Source organism: Doryrhamphus excisus, chromosome 21, assembly GCF_030265055.1.
Source record: "Doryrhamphus excisus isolate RoL2022-K1 chromosome 21, RoL_Dexc_1.0, whole genome shotgun sequence".
Lineage (NCBI taxonomy): Eukaryota > Metazoa > Chordata > Actinopteri > Syngnathiformes > Syngnathidae > Doryrhamphus > Doryrhamphus excisus.
In genome coordinates, this window is record NC_080486.1 from 12,868,135 (window position 1) to 12,884,676 (window position 16,542).

The window sequence follows — 16,542 nt, forward strand, 5'->3', positions numbered from 1 at the left end:
CCAAAGAGGAGCTTATTATCGACTGGAGGAAAAGTGATCCTCCTTATACATTCGAAATTGCACAGCGGCTTGTGGTGTTTGTATTGGGGGTCATTTAGCGGAGCGCACAGGGCGGGGCTGTGCATCGCCATCCATAATGGGTGAAATAATTGGTGAAAAGAGACGCACTTGTCATAACGTCCCGGCTGACAAGTGAGACGATGCGGACCTTCACCGAGAGCCAGAGGTAGAAACCAGCTCGGGAGAGAAAGCAGGCCTCCCTTTGGGCTTTCACATCAAATGCTTGAGGTTCATCTGTTGGGTCACGCCATTCACCAATTATTTGGATTTTATGGGGAGATGAAGTGATTTTACTTGGCGTAGGTTGAATTTAAAATGCCTTGCATAAATACACTTGACAGGCAATGAGATTTGCTGGCAAAGCTATTCAATCGTACATTTTATCAGGCTCGTGCACCACTGCGTCAGCCTGTATGGTAAAAAAAAAAAACACCCAAAAAACTATTCATCTGTGACTAAAAAGCCCCAACGCATCAGGGCTGTAGTCTCCTTTTAAAAGCTGCGATAGTCCATTTAAGAAAATCAATCTTACACTGAAAGGTGATTGTATTTTTTTGTAGTTCATTGCCAGCATCGTGCGCTTTAACAAGGGCGCGTGGCTTTCAGTCACATTTGCACACGCTTCACTTGGCTTCCTCCACTAAATCCCCTTGATTTTTCTACACTTATACCTGGATCTGTTTCAACGGCACAGCGCTCCTGTTGTAATAGAGGATCTTTGACTAGTGTTTTTGCAGTAGGTTTTAACAACAACAGAGCACCCTTGTCATATAGAGGATCTTTGACTAGTGTTTTTGCAGTAGGTTTGAACAACAAAAGAGCACCCCTGTTATATAGAGGATCTTTGACCGGTGTTTTTGCAGTAGGTTTGAACAACAAAAGAGCACCCTTGTCATATAGAGGATCTTTGACTAGTGTTTTTGCAGTAGGTTTTAACAACAAAAGAGCACCCCTGTCATATAGAGGATCTTTGACTAGTGTTTTTGCAGTAGGTTTTAACAACAAAAGAGCCCCCCTGTCATATAGATGATCTTTGACTAGTGTTTTGTAGTTGGTTTTAAAAACAAAGGAGCACCCTTGTCATATAGAGGATCTTTGACCGGTGTTTTTGCAGTAGGTTTTAACAACAAAAGAGCCCCCCTGTCATATAGAGGATCTTTGACTAGTGATTTTGCAGTAGGTTTTAACAACAAAAGAGCACCCCTGTCATATAGAGGATCTTTGACTAGTGTTTTTGTAGTTGGTTTTAAAAACAAAGGAGCACCCTTGTCATATAGAGGATCTTTGACCGGTGTTTTTGCAGTAGGTTTTAACAACAAAAGAGCACCCTTGAGGATCTTTGACTAGTGTTTTTGTAGTTGGTTTTAAAAACAAAGGAGCACCCTTGTCATATAGAGGATCTTTGACCGGTGTTTTTGCAGTAGGTTTTAACAACAAAAGAGCACCCTTGAGGATCTTTGACTATTGTTTTTCTACCATAGTATGTATTCAAACACAGCAGGTATCATATGGAGACTCTAATATTCCTTTCGTTTGAATTTCTGACTTGTTTGAGTCAAAGGGGCTTTGACTCGCCACATTACGAGATGCGAGGCCAAGACTTACCATGATACGGTCGGCCTCCTTCCTGTCGCCCGCAGCCGTCCTCAGCAGGCGTATTATCATGTCCCCATCTACTCTGCTCCTCTCCGCCCTCGTGGCAAACAGGTCTAATTGTGTCTGCCTAGCCGCAGGCCATGAGTATAGAAAGGGAGGTGGGGGGGGGGGGGGTGGCTTTAGATGAGTGATACCGCCGATGTAAATGGCTGGATAATATGGCCCCGCCGTTTGCGCTGGAGCTCCATCTCTCAGCACTAATCTAGGCCATCGGGGACCCGCCAGTACGCATCATCCACCGTCAATGAGCCTCTGCGCTGCTGGGTAATTTATTCAGCACCACAGCGGTTATTGATGAAACACTTAAATACAAATTCCACCCCCGACCCGTCCACGCTGCCATCACCCTTTCACCCCTTCCCCGTCTTGCCTTGCCCACACAGTACAGTCGGGGAAATGCAGCCATCTTGAACATTTTATAAGTTGTCAGTCCACTTGGGACCAAATTTTGTGGTGTGAGAAATTTCAAGTCAGTCTGACTCTGAAAATAATAGCATAGGTACCACAGTTGGAGTGGGAGTTTTAACCCTTTGTGAGCAGCGGTTCAGGAGTGGCAGCCTCACATCATTGTCATGTTTTTTTTTTTCTTAGGGGCCCGCGACAGCTCAGTCCAGTCTGACATCAGCAGCAGTCCCTCCGAGCAAAGTCAAGTGGGACAGACTCATCCGGGATACCCCGCCATGGGTCCACAGGTGAGTCCACTATGTGTTGCCGCTGCTAATAATTGTCACATCCAAATAAATGATTGCACATTTCCTGAAATTGTTATGGGCGGGTTATTGTTTCCACGCCAATCACACAGGTGTACGCTTGATTATTTCAACCGGACATCCCCAGCCGGTGCGTCGCGCTGAATAATTGATGCCTGCACGAAGGAATGAAGTTTTTGTCGTGGCGCATCATTGGGTAGGCCGTAATGGAGCTGTGACGCTAATGAGAAGACAATGCGGCAGCACACGGGGGAGCCAGCGAAGAGCCCCCGGCCACGCTAAACGCTAAATCGGCCATTGTCCCATCTGATTGGATTTATTGGCCCGGTGGCTCAGCGATGTTTAATTAACGTCTGTCTCATTAGCGTTGCTCCATGTCACCGCGCACACACACGCGCACGCCGCAGCATTCCTTTAATAAGGCCATTCTGCCGGCACTCGGGATGACTGGATGCCGATCAGGACGAAGCAAAGAGGAACCAGAGGAGGAGGGGGCGCTATTTAGTGCGGATGTGTAGAACAAATGATGTCAATTAAAAGCCCTTGTCTGAATACTCGTTGCCACAGCAGACAAGGAGTAAACACGAGCAGGCGAGCAGCTGGGAGTGAGAGCCTCAGCGGGCAGCTCTCAGCGGCCGCCATCTAATATATTAATGCTGTCAGCAGAGTCTCTGTGAAGCAAACACTTTTCAGAAACAAAGGCGTCCCGCACGCCGTAGCCAATTCTCTTGTTGCCAGATCAATATGTTTGATAGATCCCCGCTCCGGAGCCGGATATTGTTCCAACAACCATTATCCACTGGTAGTTTACCCAACATGAATCCACCTTCCCTTCTGTTCCCTCCCCGCTCGCAGTTAGGATGACAAAAGTCTGCCATCGGGGTGATTATGGGCAATTTCTCAGTGCCAGAGCTGCCAGGCAGACAGAAGAGCCTCCTCTCCCCCTGATGGGCAGAGAGGATGGGTACAGCGTCAAGTGTGTGTGTGTGTGTGTGTGTCTGTGTGCGCCCCCTTGGAGACCACTTCTCATCACTCAGGCTGTCAGGCCTGCCAAGCGCTACTGTACGGCTGCACCTCAGGGGAAGCGGAGAGAAAGCAGAAGGCCGACGGCTGCTGGAGATGATGCTCCAGCAGCCGTTGTTGCAAATGATCTTCAGGTGTTAACATATGAAGATAAGGCCTTAATATCTACATAATATAGGAACTTGGGCCGCATTCACAAAGCGCTTGTCCGGAACAAAAATATTCCAAAAAGCCAAACTGGCGTGGAACTAAAGGCTTCACTTCACTGTGCATAACACAAGAAGCAACATACGGTATGTGGAACACACAATGTAACTGTACCACATAGTTACAGTACATTGTATGGTACTAATATATATGTTTTTTCCAAAAATCATTAGTAAATGGTTGCTGTTTCCTGGTAAACAAAGCTACTGCTAGCTAGTGCACATTGTCGGAGGGTACGTCGACGTGGGGCAGGTTAATATCCTGTGCATTAACCAAGCGAGAAACGTCATTGTGAGGATGGATGATTGGCTGACGTCACTCTTTTTTTTTTTTTTTTCATGCCATGGGATCAACCCACATTACTTTCGAGATATTACAACAACACGGAACCTTCCCAACGCTAACGCTGAGTTGTGATGTCTTGTTATGTTTATCATGGCTACCACATTAAGTAATGCAAATATAAAGGTGACTTTAGGGGTGTTATATCATGTCTACAGGGCTCTAATAATGTAAACCAAGGTTATAAACAGGTTTTTACGCTATAACTATGAAAACATTCAATTTCTTAATATTGAATTCTACTTCCTTCATAAACGAGGGATGGCTGTATACTAATACAACTAATATAGTACAAGCCGCAAGGCATGCAGGGAAGCCCACTCTCACACGTACCCAACAGGTGTTTTTTCGAACGTAACCCTTCAAATAGCTGGTATCTCCTGCATGTTCGAATTGTGATGGTTTGGCCCTGGCGTTGCGGAGTGCATGCATGACGTCCTCCTCGCGGATGAAGCTCCTCCAGAAGATTAAAAAAAAACAAAAACAGACTTTTGGTGCCAAACAGCCGCCTGCTTCTCCAAAAGTGCCAGTGATGATAAATAAATCAGGCGTACGTGTGATTTATAATTGTAGCGTGGCTTTTAATGTTATTCCCGTCTGTGCCAGGCTGTCTCTGCTGTCAAAGCCGGCAATCTCATTTTGTTTGGAGATAAAATGCTCAAAGAGCGTCCTTTGATTACGCTCGGATTTCAGATTAAATTTATTTGAAAATGGCAAGATTAAAGCGTGTCACGGGCGCCTTGCAAACAGGTCGCCAGTTGTTACGCTCCTTTGAGGATTCTTTCAGCTCCCCCTCCAAATATTAATTTTTTTTTTACAGCTAATGGCAAGCGTCATTTGGAATGCTCTCAGAAGCGTCAGACAATGTCAGTTGTTGCGGCAGCAGCGTTATCAAAGCACACGTGGGAGCGAAGTGAAGCATGTGTGTGATAACTGCTGCCAGGCGCTCTCGTCGTGGCTTTTCATCCCCTTAACACACAAACAGGTATTCATTTGACAATATTTCTCTCTCACGCTGGCTGGCTTCAGAGCCGGGTGACCTCATCTGGGTGTCGGAGTGGGTTTCACCGCGCGGCCTTATCGCAGTGACACGCCTGTCACCCAGGAGCACCGAGGTTGGCGAGTGCGGCGGCTCTCTTCGCACCAGTCGGCCCGCCCGCCCGTTCGCCCCGCGTTGTACGCGAGCCGCAGACGCGTGGACACCAAACAGAGGCAGATAGCTGACAATTGGAGTTAAAAGCCGGCGAGCTAAGGTCACGGCGGAGGAGTCAACACAGCGCGGCCACGCTTACCTGGCAGCGTCGTAATAACGTTGTTTGACTTGTGTTCAATCATTTTTACTCCACATATTGACGTACACAGCAGGTTCCTGGGAACGCCGCAGCACAAAATCCTTGCGTATTTGCTGCGCTTCTACTGTTATGACTTCAGCTTTTGTTAATTGCACATTTAGTTCCTCACACTGACTGGAATCCAACATCCCTTGTGTATTCACAGTAGCAGCCATTGTACAAACCTCCGCTCTTTACACTCAAAGCTCCCATTCTAAAAGGATTCAGTGTATTTTTCTCGGAAAAACACATTTGAAGGGTGCCAAGTATTTCTCAGTGCGCTGCCTTCTGATAACATATCTTTTCCTCCATGGCTACGACTGCGGCGCCTCCACTTTAACTAATATGAATGAATGGATGCATGAGCAAGATGCCACTGATGTTTCATATCAGCTATCACAAGAGCAAAAGTAGCACAACTTTTTTCCCCGCTAAGCACGCCGTGTTTCAGGCGCTTTTCTCCGCTGGCAGGATTTGTTCAATGGGATGGAGCATAAATCACAGCCTGAGAGAGGAGCACATTTTCAGAGATTGGATTTTTTGCGAGGAGCTGTCAGGCGGTGACGTGGATAAGCGCACAATTCAGTGAAATAACTTGATGAAAACACTGATTAATAGGCGTGGATCGGTATGACATCATCACGGTTAGGTACCGACCTCGGCTTTAAGGCCACGGTTCATTTGGGGCACAGTAAGGGAACAAATTTAACGGCCGTGTGTTCCCAAACAGGAGGTCCGGCTTCTCCCTGACACCGTTACACCCCCACTGATGGGGGCTGCAGTCACACTTTATGTATGCTCACTGGATTCCGTGCTGTTAAATAGTCTCTTACTGTGTCTGTGCCCCCCCCCCCCCCCCCCCCCCCCCCCCCCCCCCAACAGTCGCTTCTGGTGGCTCAGCAGCTGGCGAACGCCGTGGGCGGCGTGATGTCCGGAGCGGCGCCGGGAATGAACCAGCCCATCCTCATCCCCTTCAACGCGGGCGGACACCTGGGTGGGCAGCAGGGTTTGGTCCTCTCTCTGCCCACCACCAACCTCCAGAGCCTGGTGGCGGCCGCTGCTGCGGGGGGCATCATGACGCTGCCCCTACAGAACCTGCAAGGTACAGTCGGACGTCGTAGGGCTTCAGTTTTTTAACTTTCAGTTTTGATATTAGCTTTATCAAAACTTTATTTTTGTGCATTGGCCATCATTATTAATTATTCATATGATTTCCCATAAAAGTCATGTTAAACATCTATGCCGTGCAACATATTCCAGCTTTTTGTTGCTGTTGTTTATCCAAATGGTTCCAACTCTCCTGAGGGGGTTTCCATCCAGCAAGCCGCGACCCCCAGTTTGCCTTCAGGAAACAACCATATTAATTACAGGTCACCGTTTTGCAGAGCGGCGCAAAAGCACTTTATGCCTCTTTCCTGTGCTTCTTGACTTCTTTTTTTAATCTCCTTTCCACCTCATCCGTCCATCCTGCCGCTGTACTTATCCGCGCTTTTTAAACTTTAATGTCCAAATGTTCCCTTTTGATCATACTTGTAAATGGTTTTCATTTTAATGTTTAAAACATTGTCTCTTTTATACCATTAGATTGAGGGATAGATGGATGTGAAGGGGGGGGGGGGTATCTGTCATGAATCTTGGATGAGTGCAGCGCACTAATGTCAAAAGACGGCAGGTCTCATGTAAAGCAGTGTGTTTTTAGGGTGGAGATTACAATAATGCCAAGGCAGCACAAAGTGCAGAGGAGCGTCCCTCACATGTGGGGAAGTGGTTGGATGGAAATATGGAGGTAGCCGCCTAATGGACACAAACATGCATAAATAACAACAAGCGTGGCTGCGGGCAGAGCTTTTAATAAATCCACATCTACCCAATGCCGCCCGCTATGTATCCCTCACTAGTGGATGATAATGGCTCTGACTCCCATTTCAACTCCTGCTGCTCCTGGTGATCAGGGTTGACCCGAGGGGGGGGGGCTCGGTGATGGGAGGAAGTGACTGACAAACACATTGTCAGGGTGTCGGAACGCCATAACTAACACCTCCCTTGTTTGTTGGCCGCTGCCAACCACATCAACGCGCACGCTCCCCATAAAAGGACGTAAAAGCCGCAGCGGAGGGACGTCGGTGCAGTTTTTGTAACGTTCGCACGTCCTCCTATCTGAAGGGGATGCTTTGAAGGGACCTCCGCGGAGAGAAAGTGACACAAGTCACGAGTGAAGCTAAATGTCTTGACTATGTCCAGGCCCCCCCGGCCACGCGGCGCTCCCCCGCTCTCCGCTGTCTGACTTCATCACAGCTGGGCTGAATGAGGCCTGCTGGCACAGCACCTCTGTCGGACAACTGCGACTCTGGCCTCTGCCCCGGCATCGCCTCCCCCCCCCCCCCGTCCGAGGCCTCCCAGGCCTGATTAATCACACACATAATACGGCGCCGCACTGTCACTGTCGGCTGGTTTCATGACCTGAAGAGCAAGTATGCTTTGCAGCACTCGTGCTGCTATCTCGTTAGCGTCAAGAGCAGACCGCTCGGAGGCTCGGTTGTGAGGCTGCGGGAGGGGCCAAGCCGCGGCGAGATCTAATGAGGCGGCTAATGAGCCACTAATAAGGACAGAAACGTTTAAAATGATCCGACTTAGACCCTCATTACGTTGTTGGTTGATGGTGATCAGGACCGGGCTGCACCGTGGCTAAGCGGTTGCTTAGCATGCCGCTCTCACAGTCAAGGGAGCTGGAATCGTTTGTTGGTGCGCTTTTCCCAAGCTCCTTTCCAGATTCCGAAACCGAGCACGTCAGGATAATTGGAGACCATCACTCGGCCTTTCGTACCTTCACGTCCATTCTGCTCTTTTACTGTGACTTCTCTGACTTGGTGGATTATTGGAGTCTTTCTGATGATTTGTTGTTGCACGGATGCCAGCTAGCTTAGCTGTACGTTGGGTGCTAAACCGCCATACCTGAGCTGTTAGGCTATCGGCTAGCGTGCTCACCTCTCGTGGTGAAGCATGCCGATTGGTGGTCAGGAGTCAGGACCTGGCGCTGGTTGGTAAAGTAAGTGGATGTTTGCCAGAACGATTCCCGCTGTTAAAAAAAAGCCCGTTCCCAATGATCCCAACCGAGGGAGAGAGTTATCCGTTGTGACAGAGCTTCACACAAATCCCGCTGACTTCACAGCAGCGAAAAGTAGGCTGCGTCACGCCGGGGCTTTGTAAACATGACATTTATTATGACTTTAACACATACGTGATTATATCCCCGAGTTTGACTGATGCACATCTAACGCTTACAAAACAGCTCGTTAGATGCCGGGGCAACTTTTCTAACAAGCAAATGATGATTAACGCAACTTGGTAGACGAGTTGCATCAAAAGCGTGCGGCACACGTAGCGCTCGGTGGGTTGCAGCAGAACAAAGTCTCAGGCGTTGTCGACTCCTCTTCTCTGCGCCCCACTCAGCTAATGCAAGGGGCTGCTTTACTGCGCCTCTTTCATATTAATAAGCACACCCCATCTTATTTGCTCTCAGCCAGGCGGCGGGCGCATCACATCACATCACAGAGCCGAGTTCTAATGGCGAGGTGAGAGCATTGTTCCTCTGTACTCATCCCGGGGAATCGCGCGAGGCGCAGCACTCCCGATAAAGGTCGCCATCCCACTCACCCGCCGTAATGAGACCCGGCGTCGGTGCCAATCAAAGCCTCCCGTCTGCCGTTTTGATGAAAACACTCAGTGGTGTCGTTGAGAGGTGGCGGCTGGTTGGCGCGCTGCTACAAATTAGGGAAATCACTCTGCTCATTACGCCACCAAAGGGCGAGCCCCCCCCCGGGATGTTGGCGCTATAGTTACACGTGTCAGCCTGCATTTCCTCCGCCATGGCTGACAGATGTTCCTTTAAGGAGGCCAAAGACCTCGCCTGCCTTACCTGGCGCCTCGTTACCTCCTCCAAGGAGTTCATGCTGCCACCGCAAGGGCAGATGACCACAGTGTATCCTACCAGGCATCCTTTGGTTCCTTTTTGTGTGCATTTCATGAAGCAGTCGCTTCGAATGGCCTAATGTGTTTCTTATGTTTATGTTGTGTACAAAATGGGTTGGTAGCCATTTTTGATGGACCAAGTTTGTGTACACAATGAGCATAAAAGACACTTGCTGCCATCTTGACACAGTTGAGCCCCCGCCCCTCCCACCCCGTTTAATTTGCAGTGTTGTCTCAAGCCACTCGTATTCTGCATCGCCCCCTTTTAATGATTTAACTTTGCAGCACTTGTACGGCGATGGTGGGGCGTGTGGGGGGGGGGAAGCAAGCGGCATTAAATAAATAATGGTGATAAAATGTGGAGCTCATACATTTCAAAGCTAATGCAACTAGCGGTGCAATAGCAGCAGCTGCACACACTCCTCCGAGCGCTAATTTGATTGATTTGTTGTGACAGCAGCCAAATAATTGAGAGTGAGAGGTGCTGCGAGCGCCGCACGCGGCACCCTCACCTCTCATCTCCGCCACTGATATCTGCCACTAGTTTATTGTTTGCCTTCCACAAGAAGCTGGCAAACGTGCCGGGTGTCTGCCTTTGTGACTCTTTGGCGGGGGCGGGTGAGGGAGGGGTGGCAAAAAAAAAAAAACTATCCCAATCAATCAGTACAGAGGAGAAGTGAGGGGGCTGGAATCAAACAAGCGCATTTACACTGCGGCTCATGCACGGCTTTAATGCGATGCAACCCCCCCCCCCCACCCTTGAGACGGATGATTTACTCTCATGTCTTTTTGAAGCTCGGTAGTAAATGTTCCCCCCCGCTAGCTTGACTTGTTGCAGACATGCTAATGATTTGTTGGGGATTCAACTTCCATATGCGGCATAATTGTGTGCTTGATTGTACAGCATTATGTATAAGAGCACCGATCCCCTGATACTTCACTTCGACGTCTACGTCTGCTTACGCACACGCTCTCTTCGTCTTCACCCGGCACCGAAGCCGGCGCTGTCACAGCGGCTCAGCCAGGCCGCAGGACACCGCCCCAAATAGCCTTTTGGTAGCCACCCAAAATCTAGTAAACACGCGTCGCTCTTCTCTTCTTTTGGCCGCCACTTGATGACATTACTATTACTTCAATAGTACTTGCACTAGAATACAACCTCAGCAAGTAACTGTACTTCAACTTGAGTACAATACATTAGTACTCTTTCCCTTGGTATTCGTCTTTTCCTGCAATCCGCTCCTCCATTTTTGTATACTAATGATTTATAGATTATGTTCTCCTGGTATTTCCACGCCAGGACCAGCTGGCCCTGGAGATGTTTTCTTGAAATTACATCTCACTCCTTTGCTGCCAAAGCCTCTCGCTCGGATTTGCTAAAGGTCTGCCATGTTGCCGAGGCGCCGCATAGGAGCTTTCTCCGCAGCCATCGCTAGTCAAGCATTTGAAATGAAAATTGATTTGTGATTTACATGGCCAGTGAGGGGAAAATGAACTTATGAAATGTTGTAAATGAAATATTAGACAAGGGGCAGCGGTGGGGAGCAGACGGAGATGCTAATCTTGCGGAACTAGCATCCCCCTGCCTGACGGAACCGGATGACATTTCGTGTTTGTGCGTGTTCTGCGTCAGTGTAAAGTAACCTTCAGAATAAAAGCATGGCGACACTACAATAAGCGTCTTTTGAATATTCTGAAAATAAAATGTATTTTTGGTGTTTGGTGGCGTTCAAACGCTTCAGTTAGTTTGTGCTCCATACAAGTGACGCAAGTAATGAACCGGTGTCATCGTAAGCATCAGAGAAAGATGGCAGAGCAGCGTATTTTGGATCTATCGCCAGCTTAATAAAACAAGCAAATCAATGTAGCATTATGCGCTAATCAATACTACTTACACTCAACACAGATGTAGTAATTTTGATCAATAGCGTGTGCATTGAACGCTTCCCGTATATCGCCAGCGTGCGGCCCGCGTATGGATTTTCACACCGCCCGCTCTTGCATTTCTCCAGGAGAAGTGAGCAGTCGAGGTCATCCTCCTGAAATCCAAGAGTCTGCCGCCACCTTCGTCGGCAGATGGCACCGAACCCGAGCCCCTCGCCAGCGGAGGCGTCTCGGCCACCGCTAAAAGCCGTCTGCGGTTGCTAATTGCTGACCAGGGCATCATTACCTTAATTAATGGGCCGGGTATCTGGGGGCCGGCTTGGCGGGGGGCTTTTATCAGTATCAGTGCGGCTTAAAAGGTCCCACAGGAGGCCGGAGGAGCGCGTGGGTCCCGCGGGGGCTATTTCTGGACCGGCTGCAGACACATCAGAGATGGATCCTGTGGCATGTTTGCAAAGAGAGATCTATTTCTTGCACTTCTTCCAAAAGCCTCACTAAGTCATCGCCTTCCTTGTGTTTCCTGCGTTATGCTCTCGTACTTGCCAACGACCAAGTGGACTTAGCAGGAGCACCGTGGACCTTGGCCCACGCGCCGTGTTCAGTGTGCTCTCACTGTGAAATTAGCCCTCCCGCTTTCCACTTTAACAGCGGCGTCAAAATGGTTAAAAGACGCAGAAAATAGTTCTGATTCGACAAAATCTGCTGGCATTTGTATCGCTTTCTCCGACGCACAAGCCGCCACGTCGCCCCACCGGGCGCCCCGTCCGCTCCCGGAGAAGGCTCGTAGGTTTCCTGCGCATACGTTCCGGTTTTGATGATGTATTGTCCCGCCGCGGAATTTCATTTACCGCCGCTGCCCTTTGCTGAACCTGTTGCTAGTCAGTGAGCATGATAAGCGCATAAGTAGCACGCTACTTCATTCATCATACGTGGCTGTGGGCGCTGAAAGATCCCATATAGCATTCAGGAAGGAGCTACTAAAGCGGCACAAAGGATCCCATCAGGATCCAGCCGGAATCCATGAAACAGCCGCCGCACGCTCATTATCAAGTACGCATTTTGGTGCCGTTGCATCTCCGAAACACGACCCGATCATTCCCGTTGTTTATGTACACATGCACTGGATCCTAATGCCATTTGCATTTGGAAATCTGTTTTTTTCCCGTCTCAGTCGTCGGCCTGCGCTGTGTTGTATTAAAGAGCATTAATAATCACAAGAGGCCTGCGTGTCACTCACAAGGCTCCACATCAGTCGCGGAGACAGCGTTGCGCCGCCGGGCATGTTGTTGCTCGTGTGAAAGTGCTTACATGCTCCCTCAGACGCAAGCAAAGGGAATAATTAAAGCACCACGATGGGAGGCAGAAGAATGGAAAGCAAATCCCATTGTTTGGGCTTATTTCATCCCAGACGACTTTCTTTTCTCCCGCGCTCTTCTTCCCGCCTTCCTTCCCCAAATGCGGCGTGTGGGGTACGAGGAGCGCTATCAGAGGCGCGTGTAAGCGGCAGCACAACAAAAGCAGCTCTGATGTCCTCCTCGTACCCACGCCCGCCGCCTTTTGATTTGGCCGCAATCTGCAGAGGAAGAGAGCGCTTAATAAGCTGCTAATTATACAACAAGCTAACTCACGGCTCGCCTGCTCCTGTTTCCCAGTGCCGGTTAGGTCGACAGCCTGTTTGTGTTGACCGAGCCGTCAAGTCGCTGAAGTCGACGTAGACCGTTTAGTTAACTTGATGGCTTTTATTTAGTACCATATATAGTATATAACATATATATTGTTAGCTCACTTGGTACAGATCATGGCTCTTGGTACAAGTTTGAATCCCAGTCAGGGTGATATAGTAATATAGATTATTATTACATTTATTGTTATTCAAATATGCACAAATGCAGCAAAAGTCAACAAAGAAGGAAGGGAGTTCACTCTGTGCATTGGCCTTCAAAGAAATCCTTCAAAGTCACAAGTTCCTGTTATGTCGACGACCGCTTGCGTCAACGTGAGTTATCCAGTGCGGTGGCTGTGGACATAAGCGTGTTGGGTGTACAGTACGTCCGAAATAGAATCCAAATTTAAGATGAGCCAGGCTGTTCTGGCAACTCCTCTTCCCCGGCACAGTAAATGCAGCCCCTCAATCTCTCTCGGCTTTTACTGTCAGTCAGAGAGCACTCAGTCATCTCTGTGCATCAGCCCCCCCCCCCCCAATATTGATTTTTCCACCCAGTGAAACAGCCGCATGAACATAAATTTTGCATGAGGCTTTTACTCTGGGCCTCCGCTTTGGTCTGACGACACATGATGGGACCATGAACACGCTGTAATAACCCAGCCTGGCCTGTCCTGCAGGCAGATGGGCTCCTCTTTGAGAGGGTAGCTGGAGGGGGGAGGGAGGGGGGGGTCCAGCACCCTCTGGTCTATGAAGGACAAAAGCCCGGGACCCCTTACTGGGCACTATTGTATTACATTTTGTCAACATATTCCTTGAAACAACCCTGGTACAGATTCTACCAGGAGGTGTGGGGGGTGGGGGGGCATTTGATCTCCGGCACGGTAAGGTCATGATGCCGGTGACCACAATACTACATATAACTTATAGTCATATACCATAGTCAACCATGAAACGGACATCATTTATTAATTGACCAATAAATCTTATTTCCATGATGACCCCAAATCCAAACATCAAACCTGTGATTTATTTGTTTATCTGTCATTTATCATAATTCAACACCTGAAATATCTCCACTCTCCTAATCTTATCGCTGCGCCAAAGCTGCTTTTTCCTTTCAGTCAGAAATTTCATGTCTTTTCCGGTTAATAAGATTTTTAGCTTTTAACCTTCACCTGTCCCGCCTGCTGTCACCTTTTATATCTTTTTCATACAAAGAAGAAATGGAGGTAGATCTTATTTTACTGGGGACCCCCCCCCCAGGCAGAATCCCCTTCAAGGGCCCCCAGAGGTCCTCAGGCCACCTCTGTGCCATTCAACAAGCCATCGGGGCCGTGATGGTGAATGGAGAGGATTTGATGCTTTAAAATGCTAACCTCGCGTCACATGGTTAAAATGATTATTACTGCAAGCCACGTGGGTTTCATGGCGGCGGACAAAAGACATCGGAGCAGGAAAGCGTGATGTTATCCACTCCAGCGACCTGCTCCAAGCTAATCCACCAAGTCAAAACGACCTTCCTTTGACCACCTCGGTAATGATCCCGATCCGGTGCAGTCTAAATCTCCTTACCTCCAGTGGAGTCATTATCAGCGTGACTCAGTGGAAAGGCAATTGAAGCGGCGCTTTACGGGCTTCCACGGGCGGGACGTGAGGAAGAGCAGCAATGGCCGACTTGTTTGTCCTCGCTCACTTCCCTTCTGCATTGAAAATCCACTGGACACGTTCCTCGTCAATGACAGAAATGTTAATTAGTTATTGATGCGGGCATGGAATTCACTTGAATAGAGGAGAAAGTATGAAGTGCATTAAGTTTATTGATCTCCGAGAATAAAAAGCAAGCTGCCATCCATTCATTAAGCCCGGTCAAATATCGCCAAGGTTGATGAAGCATGTTTTCTTTTATGATATCTCGCTATTTATTTCCCTTATACATTTTTGGACTTTTCAATCAGGTTAGTATAGGGGTAAAAATGTTCAATGGCCTTGGCTGAGCTGAGAAGCTTTGTGAATATCACGTGTGAAAGTACCACAAAGTATTACCAACATGCTGTAATTGTAGTGGTTTTCTACGTTGAGAGGAAAGATGCCCACAGGTAATAGTAGTAATTGAAGTAATTGAATAGGTAGTTCTGTTAACGAGGAAACAAAACGTGCAAAACGTTTTGACCGGATAAGTCTGACTTTGTCAATAACGGATGATTTCCAGAAAAATCATCATTATCTCCTCCTGGACCATCGAATAAGGTCTGGATTAAAACACAATTCACATGACTTACTTAGTTAATATGAACGTGGTACGTCCGGGGAGTGATGCGCATGCTCAAAACATGACATCCCACTTATTTGTGTGTGTTTGGGGAAGTAAACATTGCCCCAGTTTCTGTTGTTGTAGCCATGTTTGTTGTGGTGGTCACTGTTGTGTGTGGCTGGAAGAAAAGCTCTGACTTGTGGTGTGGCACCACCTGTCGGTTTGCATGTATAGCTCCAAACATAAATACTGTCTCACATTCAGATTGCGCCGGTGTACCTAATCCTACGGCCAGTTTTCAAGACATCAGCATGCCGCAGCTGAACGGCGGCAACAGTAAAAACCGCGATCCCCGGCAGTCGCAGTCAGACGGAGACCTCGCGAGTCAGAAGCGCGGCGCAAAGAGACACTTTTGCGATATAATGAGCTCGCTGGGATGGCGGCACTCTTTTTTGCCCTCGCTCCATCATTCAAGTGAAGCTCTCATCCGGCGGGGAAGGCGCACAAACAATTAGCCGAGACAAGCCGTTTGCGGAATCACGTGCCGGAGCAGCGCAATCAGACGGCCGCGGTTAAAAGAAGGCGCTTCCACGGTGCCGGTCGGCCACTTAGAGGAAAGATGGCGGGTCAGTGGTCCTGACAGTCTTAACAAGATGACAGAATTTATAAAGCACTGCTGTTAAAGAATATGGTTACCTGGCGTGGAGCTCTGATAATAAGGCCACATGGGGCTTCTCCCATATTCCCTCTGTATTTGTTTGCTTTTGCCTCGTCTTCTTTTGTTGTGCCTCTTGTTTCTCGCCGTAATGGTCGGCGCCGGAGGAGATTCTCCAGTCGCCTTTGATCTCGCCGTGCTTTCGATAATTTTCTGACAGACGTGGCATCGGAGCTCGTGTCTTTTGTGTTTTCCTTTTGTCTTGCCCTTTTCATTCCGTCTTTAAGTAGAGCTCAACGTTTTTGTCGCTGTTGTCGAGTCGCCCTGCCGCTAGAGGACTGATGGATTTCTTCTTGTGGTGTCTAGACACTGGGATAGGCTCCAGCTCACCCCAAGTGAGTGAATGAATAAAGCGATACCGTAACACAAGCATCATCCTCTCATGTCTGCCTGGAGTGTTTTTTTTTTTTTTGAAACAGCATTTAAATGGGGTTCCGATGGGGACGCCATTATTGGATCCAATTAGTTAATGTTCCAGTCGTCTTCCAGAGGAGATGGATGTCTCTTTCCTGTGAGATTTAAGCCATTAAACGCAATCTTCTGTACATCCTCCAAAGTGACAATGAAGACTTTTGACTTTGGAGAGAGCACTTTATATACGTCAGCCTTGATTGCGTTTGTCCTTCCAACTTGCTAAATGAAATCCACGGAGTCCCGACGTGCACCAGGCTAAAACCCTGGAGGACCCGCTTGTGGCTCCGTGCAATTTACATGTTGGCCCCTAGCAT

At 48.5% G+C, this 16,542-nt stretch overlaps 1 protein-coding gene across 2 annotated transcripts in view; it reads left to right on the plus strand.

Annotated features, from left to right (window-relative positions):
• LOC131108637 (POU domain, class 6, transcription factor 2-like) overlaps positions 1-16,542 on the plus strand; it is a 50,886-nt gene that overhangs the window by 13,777 nt on the left and 20,567 nt on the right. For both annotated transcript variants that reach the window (XM_058059821.1, XM_058059822.1), the window contains 2 exons: positions 2,308-2,408; positions 6,212-6,431. In XM_058059821.1, coding sequence (XP_057915804.1) covers positions 2,308-2,408; positions 6,212-6,431 — 321 coding nt within the window. The remainder of the gene's footprint in view (positions 1-2,307; positions 2,409-6,211; positions 6,432-16,542) is intronic.